This window comes from Muscardinus avellanarius (genome assembly GCF_963383645.1).
Source record: "Muscardinus avellanarius genome assembly, chromosome: 5".
Lineage (NCBI taxonomy): Eukaryota > Metazoa > Chordata > Mammalia > Rodentia > Gliridae > Muscardinus > Muscardinus avellanarius.
In genome coordinates, this window is record NC_137790.1 from 47,375,205 (window position 1) to 47,393,814 (window position 18,610).

The 18,610-nt window shown below is 41.9% G+C and overlaps 1 protein-coding gene across 1 annotated transcript in view; it reads left to right on the forward strand.

Annotated features, from left to right (window-relative positions):
* ARL6 (ARF like GTPase 6) overlaps positions 1–18,610 on the forward strand; it is a gene marked incomplete at both ends in the record, with an annotated part of 58,204 nt that overhangs the window by 14,628 nt on the left and 24,966 nt on the right. The window contains one exon of the mRNA XM_080696490.1: positions 4,269–4,324. Within this exon, the coding sequence (XP_080552616.1) occupies positions 4,269–4,324 (56 nt within the window). The remainder of the gene's footprint in view (positions 1–4,268; positions 4,325–18,610) is intronic.

Sequence of the window (18,610 nt, forward strand, 5' to 3'; positions counted from 1 at the left end):
AATGCTTGTGGGGACAGAAAAATATAAACAACTCATAATGGAATAACTCACCCCACTTCCTCAGCTGATTTTAACTTACTGTGATTTCCTTTTGTACCCGGAATCAGCCAACCATAATCTCATCTCAGGGCATTTGCACTTGTAGCCTCCAATGTCTGAATCGTTTTCCAAAATAATTTCCTGGCTGGCTGTTGTATTTCTTTCAGGGCTATATTACCATGTGACCTCTTTGGGTTTGTTTATAATCTGTCTTTCTACACTAGTATGTTAGCTCATTGAGAGGCAGGATTTTGTCAGTTTATTTTTTCACTTCTGTAACTCTTGCAGTAGTTATGGAACATATTACACGATTGGTACACAAGAGTATTTATTAAAATGAGTAAATAGAAATACTGATTTTAATTGGACATGCTAATAATATTGAAACCTTAAATAATTGGTGTGTGGAATTTTTGCATATTATTTATTTGGAAGACAGTTTCTTACTAACATATTTAACCTCACTATACCTTTCTGCCAAAATATATCAACAAGGATAGCTAGAGATAATTGGATAATGTTTCAGTGCCTTATTAAGCTTCCTGCTACCCACTCCCTACCTACCTCTCCCTATTGCAAGATAGATGTCCTTCTCTCTCTCTCTCTCTTTTTTTTTTTTTTTTTTTTTTTTTTTGGTGGTACTGGGGTTCCTGGAAACCCTTCTACCTCCGGGCTACACTCCAGACCTAGTTTATATTTTTATTTGGAAACAGGGTCTCTTAAGCCAGCATGGCTGGCTTCGAACCTGCGCGATCCTCCTATCTCTGCCTCCCAATTGCGGGGATTACAAGCGTGTGCCACCACACCTGGCAAGATGTCCTTACCAGAGTTTTCCTTGCTTTATTAAAGTTACAATATCCAAAGGGAAAGTTTAGACACAGAGCAGAGAAATCTCCTGCCTAAAGAAAGGAGAGTAGAATAAAAATCAAGTAGATAAAGCTCAGAAAACTTAAAAGAGTAATAATACAAAGCTTGAAAAAAATTTAAAACTTCCCAGTACCTAACACCTCCATCACCTCTACCCGAGAGTGAAAAAGTTTAGTGTTTCTTTTTTTTTTTTTTTTTAGTATGTGGAAGTTTTTAAATTTATTATCCATTCTTTCTGTTGGTATTTATTAAAATTTGTTGTTTGTATTAGTAAATTTAAAACACACAAATAGTTTCTATGGATTTAGGCCTTGCAATACAAAACTTTCAGCAGAAAACACATATTGATCATTTTACCTCTACCAGAAAAGGGATTGGATTCATAGATAAAAGATTTTAAAAATTTACTTGAATATTCTTTGGCATAATAAGACTTAAGATAATATATAATGAAATGGTCTCTCAGAATTTTAGTTGCTTATCTTTAGCAAATAATTGTATTATTTTATAAGTCTCAATCAAATATATATCTTCCAGTACTACTGGATTTTCTCAACTCTAATTACTATAATTAAACTAATGATTTGAATAAAATAGTTTTTTTTATTTAAACAATTTTTTTATTGAACGTAAGAAGTATACATTTACACTATATTTGATGCCCTCCCCCCCGCCCCCGTTTTCCTTTCCCCCCTCCCACCAATGGCTGTCCAGGTTAACCATGACTTATTCATAATTTTACACATGTTCAGGTGTAGACCCTCGTTAATCAAGACCGACCTTCCTCCTCTCCTATCTTACCATCCAAACTTAGCTAGTATTTCCCCTTCAATAACTGGAGTCCCACTGGTATTCTTTGTGTTTCCTAGTTTGGGCATATTAGAGGAAACATATGTATCTTCTTCTTTTGTGCTTGGCTGATCTCACTTAACATAATGTTCTCCAGGGTTTTCCATCTCCTTGCAAATGACATAATTTTGTTCTTCTTTATGGCTGAATAGAATTCCATTGTGTGTATTTCCCACAGTTTTGCTATCCATTCATCTGTTAATGGTGATCTGGGTTGGTTCCATATTTTGGCTATTACATATTGTGCTGCTATGAACATAGGTAGTATTTCAAAATGTTTCTTGAGCCGGGCGTGGTGGCGCATGCTTGTAATCCCCCGTGCTTGGGAGGCGGAGACAGGAGGATCGCACAGGTTCGAGACCATGTTTCCATATAAAAAAAATATATTAAAAAAAAAGTCTGGGAGTGTAGCCCGGAAGTAGAAGGGTTTCCAGGAACCCCAGTACCACACACACACAAAAAAAATTCTTGGATTTAAATCTGAAATCTGTTGTGTTTTGGTTGGTATAGAGAGGTAGGATTTTGGATAGAGAAATGTATTACTATAGAACCTTTGTTCTTCCCTAAATAATACCTAAGTTGATTGTCTCTAAAGTGAAATCACTTACATTTTTGCATTGAATTAAGTATTATGACTGCTTAAACAGAAAATACAACATTCATGGTGGTATTATAAATTAGTTGAACCACTGTGGAAATTAGTATGGAGGTTCCTCACAAATCTAGAAATGGAACCACTATATGACCCAGCTATTACCATTCATCAGTACCTTTCCAAAAGAATTAAAGTTTGAATATTAGTAGTGGCACATAGGTGCACATGTTTATAGCAGCACAGTTCACAAAAGCCAGGTTATGGAACCAACCTAGGTGTCCATTAGCAGATTAATAGATAAAGGAAATGTGGGATATACAAAGAATGGCATTTTACTCAGCCATACGGAAGAACAAAGTTGTGTCCTTTGCAAGAAAATGGACAGAACTAGAGAACATTATACTAAATTATATCAGCTAGACTAAGAAAATCAGGGGCCACAAGTTTTCTCTTATGGGTGGAAGCTAGAAAGAAAATAGGAAAGATGAAAATGAGACCAGTGAAATAGTGAAAGGAGATTAAGAAATGGGAAGGAAAAGAGGAAAAGGGAAGCTTGAAGAAGAAAACAGACAACAGATTAAAAAATGTTTTGTTTATATATGAATCACTACAAATTGTACTGTTTTGTACTGGAGGGGGGAAAGGGAGGGGTGGAATACAGCAAGAAATACACCAAGAGATGTTCTGTGTTTACATGAATGGATCACTTTGTATCTCACAACAATGTATAACTACAGTGCACTTAAAAAATTTAAGTAAAATAGAATGAAAATAAAGTACAACATTAAAAAATGAGGATTTAATTAGTAAAAAAAACTTTTCTTAAAATTAATAGCATTTGAATTTTAACAAGTTTACTTATTCAGTTATAACACTTCTATAGTTACCAAGGATGTGTGCAATATTATATTGCCAATTTCTATATTCATGTACAACTTACAGAAGGATGCCAAAAGTTTACTTTAAGTTTGTCTATAATTTGACTTATAGAACTTAATTTTGATTGTACATAAAATATCAAAATAAGAATTAAGTTTACTTAAGCATAGAAGTATTCTCTTTTAGGTCCTTTATGTGCATACCTCAAATATTTAGTTCTTAACAATAGTCCCATTTTACAGGTGCTAAAAGAGAGTTAAATAATCTAACCAGATTGCTGCACCTAATAAATGAAAAGCTATGATTGAAATCTACTGGGTTTCTTTTTTTATTTGCCAGCTTATTGAATTTATAATTATGGTTTTATACCCTAAGATATTAAACTCCATTTTAAATAAAGTCACTTTTTTAAGACTATGATAAAGGAAGTGGTCAAGATTATAGGATGTATTTCCACCAGAAACTGATAGGTTATAGAGGAAAATCTCAGAGAATATACCAGAAACATATTTTAAGTGCCTACCATTACTCATAGTGAAGATATAACATGGGATGGAAACCTTCCCATCACTCATAATAAAGTAATTCAGAGCACAGTCCTTACTGAAAATTAGTTGACCCTCCCATTTTATAGACTATCATGTTTCTTTAGCTATAAGCATTTCTAATAAGTGAATATTATTGAACCTTTGGGCCTGTGTGAAATAGGATAGTGATGCTACAAAACATTTTCACTACTGAAAGAATAATTCAAGGCACATGTGTTGTTAATGTCAGTATAAGTGCCATTCCTAGAATAATAACTTTAGTGATGTTCTTTTCAAAATGGCTATACAGATTATGAAAATTTTTGTCATGTCTAGCTTTTGAACTCCTAGACTTTCATTTTCTATTTATATTCAGTTTTAGTACTTAACCAGTTTTGCTCAAGTATATGTTATTTAAATATATTAATTTGCAAAATGATAAAGTTGTGATTTTTTTTATTCTTACAGTTGTACAATATGATTAAATGGATTTCTTGTGGGTTTTATTTCAGTGCTAGTGATGCCATAAAAGGAGAAGGATTGCAAGAAGGTGTAGACTGGCTTCAAGGTACATCTCAAAATACTATGCAGCTTCCGCCTTTGTTTCTTTTCTCCTTTCCATTTCACTTTTATTATATCATTGCCTTTTTCCTCTTGTTTCCATCTATTTCTGCTGTCAGAAAACACAGTACAGTAAGTATCTAATACCTTGCTCCATTTACTTTAATATTATTACATTTTTCTAAAGGTTTTATTTAAATAAAGTTTTTGCTTTTTTACAATCTATATATTTTTAAAAATATAGAAAATAACTTTAATTTATGGCACAAAATTTTCACCAGAACTAGTAATTGAAGAACATTTGAAGCTTGGGATGAATACCTAAAAATAAGTCTGAATGTTATGCATGTTCAGAGTCATCCTGTATAGTGCTCCATTTATAGCTTCTTTTATAAGTAACATGTATACCCAGTTTTTAATACATATATTTATTACTACAAATCCTGGTATTCTGTTAATGTTTTTATATTTGTAGTTCTGTTTGTCATTCACCAAAATAGTTATCATAGATTGGTACATGCATACTATATCAGGGAATAAGTTAAAATACATAATTTTCCTTAAGGTTACATCATCTGCTTGCCACAGGACTAGCTTGAAGGACACAAAGCCATGGATATATGTGCATGGAGCCAAGTTCTTTTAGGTCTTTTTTACAGAATCTTGATGGCCAGGTCAAAAGTCTTTAAAGCGGAACAACTAAAGACGGTTACTTAGAAGAGTCTTAAAATGAACAGGAAAAATACCAAGATATAAACTCTGATTACAATCTTGTGGTTACAACTTCTAATTTCTTTTACATTGCGTTGTAATGTCTAGTATGTGTGATTTCTTTCTTTCTTTCTTCCTTCATTTCTTCCTTTCTTTCTCTTCTGCTTGTTGCAAACAACATAGCACATATCATTGTTGTACTAAGAATAGTCTGCCTGCCTGTACTAAATGTACATTTCATAAACATTTGTATATGTTATTGTAAAATGTGATATTCTAGCTACCTATTCAGACTGTATTTCTTTTTTATTTATGCAGCCATAATATTTACCATTAAACTGCAGAGAGAACATTTTAGTCATATCTTTGAGTTAAGTAAAACTTAACTGAATAACTGTAGTTATTCTCAGAACTAGTGGTATTTTTCTTTGAACACACTAATGTAGTTTCTTAGACTGTGGTAAAGGAAATGGTCAAAGTTATAGGATGAATTCCCACCAGAAGCTAATAGTGTACAGAGTAAAATTCCAGAGAATTCAACAAGCATATTTCAACCCTGTTTTCTTATACGTGCCTACTGCTGCACATAGTGAAGATAACTTAGGATAGAAACTCTGTCACTCATAATAAAGTAAGTTAGAGCACAGCACTTTTTGAAAATTAGTTGAAACCCCCCCTTTGTCCTTTCTCTCCCATATCATTTTGTCTGGGGCAATCAGGCCACTAGGTGTCAGTAATGATCCAACATCAGAGCACCAATTGCCAACTCAATACCAAGTTTTTGTTTCTTTCCTATTTCTGATATGTTATCTGTCTTACCTCACATAGCTTTGTAAAAGGGACACATTGTTGGAAATACTTTTGTGTCTTTTTATTGCCATATTACTTTATGTTCCCTTTACAACAATCTTCTGCAAGGTAAGTAGTAGAGTAGTAGCCCTATTCTCTATAAGCAGAATAAAATCATAGTAAAAAGAGCTTGGCTTGTGAGTACAGAAAATAAATTCCACTGCTTATTAACTTCTCTACCCATTAGCTAATATCTCTCATTATCTTGTGAAGATAATTTTCTTCAATCTGTAAAATTTAAAAATTAAACGTCAAATTGTTACACGGATTAGATATTGTGTATGTGTATAGTATACAACATAGGAAAACAGTCAACAAATATTAAATTTACTCTTTACCTAACCACAGTATGTAACAGAGGCAGAAACTAAGTTTACGTATATTTTTTAATTTTTTTGAAGTATCAGTTTGGTTTCAAATAAATCCCTTGTTCATATTCTAATAATAGTTTACATTTTTATGGTCTAAGTTATCTCTCTGGATTTGAAAAGAGGTAGAAACTTAGCTTGCAAAATAAGTATCAGTAAATATAGGAGACTAGTCTGTGCCTGTAACTAATAATACATTAACCAAAGGCTATATATAAACCTAAAGTAAACAGTGTTCTGAAATGATATATTTTCATTTTGCTTTTAGAATTTTGAAATTTCCTGGTATGATAAAAAGATCTCTGGTTCATTTTGAACCAAATTCATTTTACTGTTTTAAGCTGAAGTTTGGAAACTTTTTGTGAAATAAGCATATTGTTTAAAAAGCTTATTTTGTGAAGTAAGCATATTGTTAAGCATATTATGATATGATTCTTTACTCTTTTGGGAAAAGTCTCAATAATTGTGTATGTATAATAGACCAAAGACAAGACCCCTTGAATAGTCTATGAATCATGTATTTTAAAGCCTCCAAAGAATATACAGGTACTATACAGAGCTGTAAATTTTGTAGCTCTGAAACTTTCAGATATGTGTGGAAAAAGTAAATGATGTTTCCAGATTGTTTTTGGCTTTGTTTTATTTGTGTTTTTTTTTATTTTTTGTTTTGCTTGTGCAGTGCTGGGGATCAACCCCAAGCCCTCTCTCATGCTAGGCAAGCACACTACCACTGAGCCCTCTTACAGATTTTAATATTAGGCTTTTATAAACTATGCATATAAATATTCCAATGAAAAATGGAAAATTGATTTGTACTTAGATTCTAACAGTAAAGAGACTAAAGATACTGACCTTCAGAGGCAAAAAAAAATGGAAACAGTAAAAATGACAATGAAATTTTGGAAGATGGATGTTGGATGGATGTTGAAAGACTTAACATACCTCAAAAAGCTGACTTCTAACCTAGCACTAGGGGAAGCTGGAGTGCAGCCTGATTTACTTTCCAGATCCTCTCAAAGGCTCAGAAATTGGTGGAAATTGAAGAAAAGGATGCAAGTAGAGCTGAAATGAGAAGACATGATTATACATCTTTCCCTTAAAAGAAGTTTGAAGTCTTATTCTCTGCAAAATGTCAAGCAGGGTTTTTCTGGACTGGAAAACATGAGACACAACTGTGTGTGCTTGTGCCAAACTTAAAATAAGAAGTGACTGGTAGTTTTCATATGGAGTATTGTAATTCTCGTCTGTCTTCTCTTACTTCTTCGAGAAAATACTGGAGGTAGATAGAGATAGGAAGAGTAATCTTTGAGGAATCATAACAACCTGAGAAAAAGACCTAAAGGTATTAATATTTGAGATTCCCATGAAAATGGCTAGGCCGTACACACTAGAATAAAGACCACATTTCACCAGCCTTATTATACACATTTCCAAATTCCAATTTGCCTTCTTGTGTTCACTCATACATATAAGCAAATTACAAAGGATCACCAGACATTGAGTATGTAAGCATTATGAAATATGAGAATGTAAAAATCAAGAAAACTCAGGAGAATTAGAACTTAGAGAGAATATTTCAAAGAACTATTAGTATCTTCAAAGAGTTAAGAAAAGATGCTATGTTCATGAATAGTACTAGCATACTATTTGAAAAGGAACAAGGAACAGAAAACTGTGTCCTTGGAAAATAAGAATAGTAAAAAGTGAAAACTCAATAAAAAAATAAAATAGAGGTCATTACCCAGAAAAATAGAGGGAAAGGAAAATGGATAGGAAACTGGAAAGAAAAGAAATATATTTAGATAGCCCAGTATCCAAATAAGAGGAAGTTAAGAAAGAGAACAGAGAAATAGAAGGTAGCAATTCATCAGATACTATTTCCCAGAACTGAATGAGTGATACTTTTCAGTTAAAAGGCCTCTCAAGAGCTCAGTACAGTAGATGAAAATATTTCCACTGAGGTGCGTCATTGGTAAAAATTCAGTACAGAAGATAATAGAAGATTCTGCAAGCTTACTGAGATTCTGCAAGCCTCCTATAAAGATGAAGAAAGAAAGAATAACCTCAGACTCCGTAACAGCAATAACTTAAGCTATACAATAACTAGGCAATTCCTAGAAGAGTCCATGGAGAAAATAATGGAATTATATTACATTGTATTATCAAAGTGACAATAAAATAAAGACATCTGCAACTATATAAAGTTCCAGGAATTTCCATTCTATGCCTTTTACTAAGGAAGCCACTGAGAAGAGTAAGTACTCTTCAAAGGCAAGAGAGAAAAATAAAGGACAATGAAACAGGAAAGCTAGCCCCCCCTAAATGGGGAAGGAATCCTGTAGATGTAATGGATAACAAAAGATCTCATAAAAGTAACTCTGGTGGGCATGGATAGCTGGAGTTTTGTAAGACTAGGGGAGAGTGCTTCAAGAAGCTGAAAATGATGGTCTGTGTAATGTGCTTTCTAATAATAAAGATGTAAATTTTGGGAATAGTGGGATTTAGTTGTGTTAAATATACATTTAAATTTAAAAAATGAAACAGATGGGTTATATGGGGGTAGAAGAACCGTTATTACCTTCAGGGAAAACAATGTAGTAGAAAAAAAGTAACCCGAGTATACTGCCTATCTCAGCTGTGAATAACATTTACATAGTTATATTGATAATGACTACATTGCTATGCTAGGAGAATGGGAACATTTGAAGTATAATGAGGGGTTTAGAAGAATAACATGAGAGGCCGGGCATGGTGGCGCACGCTTGTAATCCCCCCGCTTGGGAGGCGGAGACAGGAGGATTGCGCAGGTTCGAAGCCAGACGCGCTGGCTTAAGAGACCCTGTTTCCAAATTAAAAAAATAAAAAAAGTAGGTCTGGAAGAGTAGCCCGGAGGTAGAAGGGTTTCCAGGAACCCCAGTGCCACCAAAGAAGAAGAAGAAGAAGAAGAAGAAGAAGAAGAAGAGGAGGAGGAGGAGGAGGAGGAGGAGGAGGAGGAGGAGGAGGAGGAGGAGGAGGAGGAGATGGTGATGATCATGAGAGAGCTGAAACTTCATATCACATACTGGTACTTCACAAATTAATACAAAAAAGTACATTTAGAGATACACAAGCAACTACCTAAAGGGAGTTGGAAGTACTTGCTTCTATTAAGAGAAAAGAGAAACCAGGTGCAGTGGCACATGCCTGTAATCCCAGTGACTCCAGTGCTGAGACAGAAAGATGGTGGGTGGGAGACCAATCTGAACAACTTAGCAAGACCCTTTCTCAAAAACAACAACAGGATATAGGGATGAAGCAAGAAACAGTATTTTCATGCAAGCTTTATAGAAGAAGTTGATTCTTTGACTATTTGCTTGTACAACTTCGATAAACCTAAAATTACAATACCAATTATGCTTTAAGAAGAGATATATGCATATTATTTTACCATATGATTTGTTGTATATTATTGTCCAGAGAGACTGAGAATTTGTGTCTGTTTTTTGTTATCAGATCAGATCCAGGCTGTGAAGACATGAAAAGATAATATCTGAAAACCTCAGCAATTCTGAATTCAAGGAATATAAGGAAAATGAATTCTTTAATTTTTTAAAGATGTGTGTGCATCTAAGAATACTTTATAATATTCTGCTTGCATTTATGGACTTCCAAGAGCTTTTTAAGAACATATGATTTCAGGTATGGTAATCTGGCCACTAATTATATGAAAACTAAATCTTTCTTCAAAAGGTACTCCCTAGAATGATCAACTTCTTGGTTAAGTCTGCAGTTGGTTGTAATTAGAATGTTTAAAAGTGAGAGTTAAAAGCTATTTCAAAATCCCATCATGATTTATGATATCATTAATATATTTTACTTTCAATTACATTTTTTAAAATTTAGTTTTTGGTATGACTTTGTAGTATGAATTGTGCTTGTAAAAAAAAACTTTAATATTTATAAGGTACCAGGGGTAAATAATATATATTACATTTTTATTATGTGTCACTGTCAATAAAACAAATAGGCAATGAGCAACTGGTGTGCTTTGTTTTTGCTGAAAATAATGTGTTAATGTCGCATTTGGTGTTTTACTGTCAAATATTTATAAATGATCTGAGTCCAAGTTAAGCTGAATTTATTTGTTCAAGGACTACTGAACTGTTCAAGGTATCTCTGTCCACATACGAGTTGGAAATAGTCACAGGCATGGTGATACAACAAACATAAGATATTCCTTATCTTTACAGAACTTAAAATTTCCTGAGGGAGAATTTGAGTACATTTTTATACATGGTAAATTATTTTATCGTATTAGTGCCCTGAAAATATTGCATCTTCAGAATAACAGATATAAAAGTGAATTAATGTTTGATTTTAAAAGTTTTTTATTGGTGTATTATATTCATACCTCTTAATGGAGTACAGGGTGGTAGAGGCTTACATGCACACATCACTCGTTTTTGCCATTAAAATGCCCCTGTGTTACTCAGCTTTCGATTACTACCAAAAAAAAAAAATACCTAAGATAATCAGTTTCTTAAAAAGGAATGACTTATTTAGGCTTAGAGTTTTTGGAGATTTCAATCTTTGGGCAGTTAACCCCATAGCTTTGGGGCCTGTGTTAAATAGTCCATCATGGTAGGATTGTGTAGCCAAGGAGGCTGCTCACCTCATGGTGAAGCAGCTAGGAAGCGACAGGAGAGGGCGAGGAGGGGCTGAAGTCCCAATGTCTCCATTAAAGGCACACCTCTAATGACCATATCTAATATTTCCACCACTTCCCAATAGCTTCAACATATGGACCTTTGAGAGGTATTCAAGATCCAAACTACAGCAGCCTCCAATTTATGATAGCAGTACTTTGTTAAAATAAATTGTATCTCAACAAACTATTTCCTGAGTATAAACTGCCACATGACTGTTCTTTAAAATTTTAGACATGCATACAAATTGTGTTACTTCTTACACTTTAAAGACCATATTTATAATTTTGATCTCTGAATAGAAGCTTTGATTTTATATTAGTCACTGAAAAGCAGTTTATAGAGCAGTGGTATCAATCCTTGAAGACATTACATATAAAGAAAAAATATAATGTATAACATCTTAAATATCCCTAGCTATGAAAATGATAAAAACAGAAGGCAAAAAGAAATGATGAGTAATACAAATGTGTAGTGGTATATGTTTACAGAGTTCTTAATGATTTTAAAGATACAAAGTTCTATAATCTAATTTCTCAAAATCCAAGAATACTAGTGATTATGTGTTTGATGATCTGAAAGTTATCCAGTGGTCCAACATCTTAGCTAGTTTACTAGCTTCTCTTAAATTACTTTAATGAGGATATAAAGTAATAATCTCATTAATCTAGAGTTGACTTTAATATAGAAAGAGCATGATAAAAAAACAATGTGATATTTGAAAAGATATATTGTAACCATCTTAGAGGGTGAAGAATCCAAGTCCTCACATATAATAATAGCATAACCCTTACCTAATAGTAAATATCCTTTCATCTATCAAAATATTATATTCATCACTATATGAACACCATATTTTGAACCAAGTATTAGTGTGGATTTAGTCCTCATGGTTATCATATGTAATAGATTCTATTATTTCTGTTTTATAGGTTAGAAAACTGGGGTCTAAAAGTTTTACAATTTAATGAAAGTCTCATAACTAGTGAATGGTGATGCTGGGATCAAGCAACCTATTTAGAATAAATTATTCAAGATATGGGAGTATTATAGATATTAGGAATATTGATATTTATGCCAAAAAATGACTTAAATAAATGACAATACCAGAATGAAGACACTAGTGGGAAGGTCAGAGACTAGGGACTATTCGTTGTTTGTTTGAGGATTTTGTTTTTGTTTTTGTTGGTTTTGGTTTTGGGGTTTTTTTGCTACTAGGAATGAACTTAGGAGTATTCTACCTCCAAGCTATATCTCCATCCATTTTATTTTTTATTAAGAAACAGAGTCTCCCTAAGTTGCTAAAGCTCTTCTTGAAATTGTGATCCTCTTGTTTTAGCCTCCCAAGTACTTGAATTAAAAACATATCAGTGATGACTGTTTTTCTTTTTTCTTTTTAAGACTGTTAATACTACTCATTTTAAATTATGGGCATAAATAACTTTGATCAATATAATTGTTAGCCAAGCATAGTGGTGTATACTTTGTAATCCCAGTACTTGGGAGGCTGAGGCAGGAGGATCACAAGTTTAAAGCCAGCCTCAGCAATTTAGCAAAACCCTGTTTCAAAATTGAAAAGGGGTGAGGGTATAACTTAAAGGTAGAATGCTCAAGAGTTCAATCCCCAGGGTTGGGGGGGATTCTTAAAGCTATTTTGGTGCTGTTAATGAATACTGCAAAAGCTATTCAAATCTATGCAAATGTTTAGAAGAACTATTGGTTTTTTCCACTGTTTCTATGATCTCCAAGATATAGTTTATAGTTAATGAAACATCTATCACTATTCTATATTATCATGAAATGATTCTGTAGAAACAAGTTGAACAACTATATAGTGATAGGATTCCTATAAATAGGTATAATTTGAGGTTATTGCATTTGTATTTAGCATATTATATAATTAAATTTATCTGTTAATAGCTGAAAAAATTGGTTTTTATGTTTGAATACCACTGCAGTACAAAGTTTAATTCATTAAGCTCTGCACTTGAAATAATACTTTGTAAAATGATTAAAAGTATTACATGTTTTTCATTTAAATATTTATTTTTGGTCCTATCTAGCCTGTGCTTCATAAATCACAAAACGGCTGAGTTCTGTATATTTATTTTCCACTTACTACCTGTTAAGAATAATTTTTCTCCTAATTAAGATTTTTTTCCCCTGAGATTTTAGCACAACAATGTTATTTCTGTAAACATATGCAGTTACTCTTGGGAGTACCTGATTTAGTTCAGTCTGGTATAACGAGATACCTTAGGTTGGATGGCTTATAAAGATCAGAATTTTAGAGGACTTCCGGAAGATGGCGACAGAGAAAAGCGGGGCCAATCCCTATTACCACAAAATCAGCGCCTTTCATAGCCAGAAAACACCATCAGCAGAGAAACAAAAAATATAATTTCAAGGGACAGAGAAAAAGAGGGCGGGAAAAATGAGACACCAGAAGCCAGACCGCAGTGCTGCAGCCAGAGATGCGGCACAAAGCGGCAGACACCATTTTCCCTTGCAGCACCAGTCTCCAGAGAGGAAGGGAACTCATAACGGAGCTCAGAGTCACAGAGGAGATATGCCAGCCTCACGCCCGAGGACGCGGCAGCAGCGCCTTACTGCTGGCGGCAGCGGCGAGCTCACTGGACGGCACCAGACCAACGCACTCAACAGCCCACCAGGCTCCAGAGAAGACAGCGAGCCGAGGTGAGCTCCTGCGGATCAGCCGGGAGGAATTCGGCAGATTTCTCAGCGCAGGGAGCATCTAAAGCTCCCAGAGGCTGGGCTCAGCACACCCTGCAGGGACTCAGAGCAGAGCTCAAAAACAGAAAAGAAATACGCCAGCCTCACGGCCGAGGGCGTGGCAGTGTCGCCATATTGCTACCGGCAGCAGCAGCAGCGAATTCACCAAGTCCACAACAGCTCCATTTACGCACTCAACAACAGTGAGTCAACTTGTGGCCCCTAGAGGAGAAATCCCAGCACTTTACTCCCAGGGACTTGACCCAGTGGGGGAGTGGCGGTGGCAGAGATATCACACCATAGGAGAACGCCCAACCTGGCACCCCCCATGGTCTAAAGCAGCCTCAATTGACTCCCAGGGTCTGAAACTCTGCAATACAACCCAGTAAAGGAGTAGTGGTGACTGAGATACCACAGACTCGAGATCCAGAGCACCTTAAGTGAAGTCGTAGTGACCCAGGGAAGAACCAAGAGAAGGCACAAACTTCCAAAATCATGGGAAAGAGAAATAACAATGGAGCAATGAATGCCCACAACCCCACAACATCAGAACCTGATAAAACAGAAATTCAGAGATTTCTAGAAGATCAAATCAGGAAAATAACTGTAGAAATAATAGAGGTGTTTCTAAAAGAATTCAGAGAGAGCCAAAGAGAGATAAAGGATGCAATTAATGAAGTAAAGGCCTCAATTCAAAGTACAAACAACCGATAGCACGCCAGACCCCTGGAGAAACCGGACCCAGTAAGACGCTGGGTTCTGGGCGGGGGTCGCGGGCTGGGCACGCCAGATGGGGCCCGGGTCGCGGGACTCTGGGCTCCGGCCGAACTGCGCATAGCACGCCAGACCCCTGGAGAAACCAGGCCCAGTAAGACGCTGGGTTCTGGGCGGGGGTCGCGGGCGGGGCACGCCAGATGGGGCCCGGGTCGCGGGACTCTGGGCTCCGGCCGAACTGCGCATAGCACGCCAGACCCCTGGAGAAACCAGGCCCAGTAAGACGCTGGGTTCTGGGCGGGGGTCACGGGCTGGGCACGCCAGATGGGGCCCGGGGCCCGGGACTCTGGGCCCCAGGCAGAACTGCGAGTAGCACGCCAGACCCCTGGAGAAACCAGGCCCAGTAAGATGCTGGGTTCTGGGCAGGGGGTCGAGCACAGGGCACGCCAGCTGGGGCCCGGATCGCGGGACTCTGGGTCCCGGCCGAACTGCGAGTAGCACGTCAGACCCCTGGAGAAACCGGGCCCAGAACAGAAAAAGATAAAGAAAAACATCGGAGAGGTGGTAAGAAAGCCGTCATGGATGCCAGGACACTGGAGATGCAGAAAAAACTTATCTAAATGCACTGGAACTTATGGAAAAATTCGCCATGAAAGAGGACTGCTATTTCTCTATATTGTTAAGAATCTCAGACATCACATATAAGGAGAGAGTTTAGCGGAGACCAAGGAGAAATGCGGTGTTGAAAGAGTTCTTCGCTATGGTGGTGGAGACTTGTATTCAGGAGAAGCAGAAACCGGATCTTACCAACTTTATTTTTTTGGAGAAATTACACCAAATGTCGAATGCTACCATCACGCATGCTTCGGAACACTGGACAACATTCAGAGTGGAAAAAGAGCCTGAGAAGGATTTGAAACGGTGGAGGCAGTGGCAATGCCAGTGGCCAATATTCGGGGGAGGCAGAGATCTGATACATTACAACTGGAACCTTTGAAATAATAACCACAGAGACAGTGATCGGAACCTGCTGAGGGGTTAGGCGGGCGCCGGGGCCAGTGGCCGACATCAGAGCTTGCTGTGAGGCAAGGCCACTACTGAGACCTCCGTGGCCGGGATTGGAACCTGCAGAGGGGTTAGACCGATGCTGGGGCCAGCGAGGCCGGCATTGGAGCCTGCCATGATGCAAGGATTGTGCTAGGGCCTCCAAGGTCGGGTCCGGAACTTGCTGAGGGGTTAGGCCGGTGCTGGGGTCAGCGAGGCCGGCATCGGAGCCTGCCGTGAGGCAAGGCCAGTGTTGGGGCCCCCGAGGACGGGACCGGAGCCTGCTGAGGGGTTAGGCCGGTGCTGGGGCCAGCGAGGCTGGCATCAGAGCCTGCCATGAGGCAAGGCCGGTACTTGGGCCTCCGAGGCCAGGATAAGAGCCTGCCGAGGGGTTAGGCCGGTGCTGGGGACACCAAGGCCGGCATCGGAGCCTGCCTTGAGGCAAGGCCGGTACTGGGGCCTCCGAGGCCAGGATAAGAGCCTGCCGAGGGGTTAGGCTGGTGCTGGGGCTAGCGAGGCCGGCATCGGAGCCTGCCATGAGGCAAGGCCGGTACTGGGACCTCCGAGGCCGGGATAAGAGCCTGCCAAGGGGTTAGGCCGGTGCTGGGGCCAGCAAGGCCGGCATCGGAGCCTGCCGAGGGGTTAGGCCGGTGCTGGGGCCAGCGATGCCGGCATCGGAGTCTGCCTTGAGGCAAGGCCGGTACTGGGGCCTCCGAGGCCAGGATAAGAGCCTGCTGAGGGGTTAGGCCGGTGCTGGGGCCAGCGAGGCCGGCATCGGAGCCTGCCTTGATGCAAAGCCAGTGCTGGGGCCTCCAAATCCGGGATCGGAGCCTGCTGAGGGGTTAGGCCGGTGCTGGGGCCAGCGAGGCCGGCATCGGAGCCTGCCTTGAGGCAAGGCCGTACTGGGGCCTCTGAGGCCGGGATCGGAGCCTGCCGAGGGGTTAGGCCGCTGCTGGGGCCAGTGAGGCCGGCATCGGAGCCTGCCGTGAGGCAAGGCCGGTACTGGGGCCTCCGAGGCCAGGATAAGAGCCTGCCGAGGGGTTAGGCCGGTGCTGGGGCCAGCGAGGCCGGCATCGGAGCCTGCCTTGAGGCAAGGCCGGTACTGGGGCCTCGAGGCCAGGATAAGAGCCTGCCGAGGGGTTAGGCCACTGCTGGGGCCAGCGAGGCCGGCATCGGAGCCTGCCGTGAGGCAAGGCCGGTACTGGGGCCTCCAAGGCCAGGATAAGAGCTTGCCGAGGGGTTAGGCCGGTGCTGGGGCCAACGAGGCCGGCAGCGGAGCCTGCCGTGAGGCATGACCAGTGCTGGGGCCTTCGAGGCCAGGATCGGAGCCTGCCGTGAGGCAAGGCCGGTACTGGGGCCTCCGAGGCCAGGATAAGAGCCTGCTGAGGGGTTAGGCCGGTGCTGGGGCCAGTGAGGCCGGCATCGGAGCCTGCCTTGAGGCATGACCAGTGCTGGGGCCTCCGAGGCCGGGATCGGAGCCTGCCGAGGGGTTAGGCCGGTGCTGGGGCCAGCGAGGCCGGCATCGGAGCCTGCCTTGAGGCAAGGCTGGTACTGGGGCCTCAGAGGCTGGGATCGGAGCCTGCCGAGGGGTTAGGCCGCTGCTGGGGCCAGTGAGGCCGGCATCGGAGCCTGCCTTGAGGCAAGGCCGGTACTGGGGCCTCGAGGCCAGGATAAGAGCCTGCCGAGGGGTTAGGCCGGTGCTGGGGCCAGCGAGGCCGCCATCGGAGCCTGCCGTGAGGCAAGGCCGGTACTGCGGCCTCCAAGGCCAGGATAAGAGCTTGCCGAGGGGTTAGGCCGGTGCTGGGGCCAACGAGGCCGGCAGCGGAGCCTGCCGTGAGGCATGACCAGTGCTGGGGCCTCCGAGGCCGGGATCGGAGCATGCCGAGGGGTTAGGCCGGTGCTGGGGCCAGCGAGGCCGGCATCGGAGCCTGCCATGAGGCAAGTCTGGTACTGGGGCCTCCGAGGCCAGGATAAGAGCCTGCTGAGGGGTTAGGCCGCTGCTGGGGCCAGTGAGGCCGGCATCGGAGCCTGCCGTGAGGCAAGGCCGGTACTGGGGCCTCCGAGGCCAGGATAAGAGCCTGCCGAGGGGTTAGGCCGGTGCTGGGGCCAGAGAGGCCGGCATCGGAGCCTGCCTTGAGGCATGACCAGTGCTGGGGCCTCCGAGGCCGGGATCGGAGCCTGCCGAGGGGTTAGGCCGGTGCTGCGGCCAGCGAGGCCGGCATCGGAACCTGCCTTGAGGCAAGGCCGGTACTGGGGCCTCAGAGGCCGGGATCGGAGCCTGCCGAGGGGTTAGGCCGCTGCTGGGGCCAGTGAGGCCGGCATCGGAGCCTGCCTTGAGGCAAGGCCGGTACTGGGGCCTCGAGGCCAGGATAAGAGCCTGCCGAGGGGTTAGGCCGGTGCTGGGGCCAGCGAGGCCGGCATCGGAGCCTGCCGTGAGGCAAGGCTGGTACTGGGGCCTCCGAGGCCAGGATAAGAGCCTGCTGAGGGGTTAGGCCGCTGCTGGGGCCAGTGAGGCCGGCATCGGAGCCTGCCGTGAGGCAAGGCCCGTACTGGGGCCTCCGAGGCCAGGATAAGAGCCTGCCGAGGGGTTAGGCCGGTGCTGGGGCCAGAGAGGCCGGCATCGGAGCCTGCCTTGAGGCAAGGCCGGTACTGGGGCCTCCGAGGCCGGGATCGGAGCCTGCCGAGGGGTTAGGCCGGTGCTGGGGCCAGCGAGGCCGGCATCGGAGCCTGCCTTGAGGCAAGGCCGGTACTGGCGCCTCGAGGCCAGGATAAGAGCCTGCCGAGGGGTTAGGCCGGTGCTGGGGCCAGCGAGGCCGGCATCGGAGCCTGCCGTGAGGCAAGGCCGGTACTGGGGCCTCCAAGGCCAGGATAAGAGTTTGCCGAGGGGTTAGGCCGGTGCTGGGGCCAGCGAGGCCGGCATCGGAGCCTGACTTGAGGCAAGGCCGGTACTGGGGCCTCGAGGCCAGGATAAGAGCCTGCCGAGGGGTTAGGCCGGTGCTGGGGCCAGCGAGGCCGGCATCGGAGCCTGCCGTGAGGCAAGGCCAGTACTGGGGCCTCCAAGGCCAGGATAAGAGCTTGCCGAGGGGTTAGGCCAGTGCTGGGGCCAACGAGGCCGGCAGCGGAGCCTGCCGTGAGGCATGACCAGTGCTGGGGCCTCCGAGGCCGGGATCGGAGCATGCCGAGGGGTTA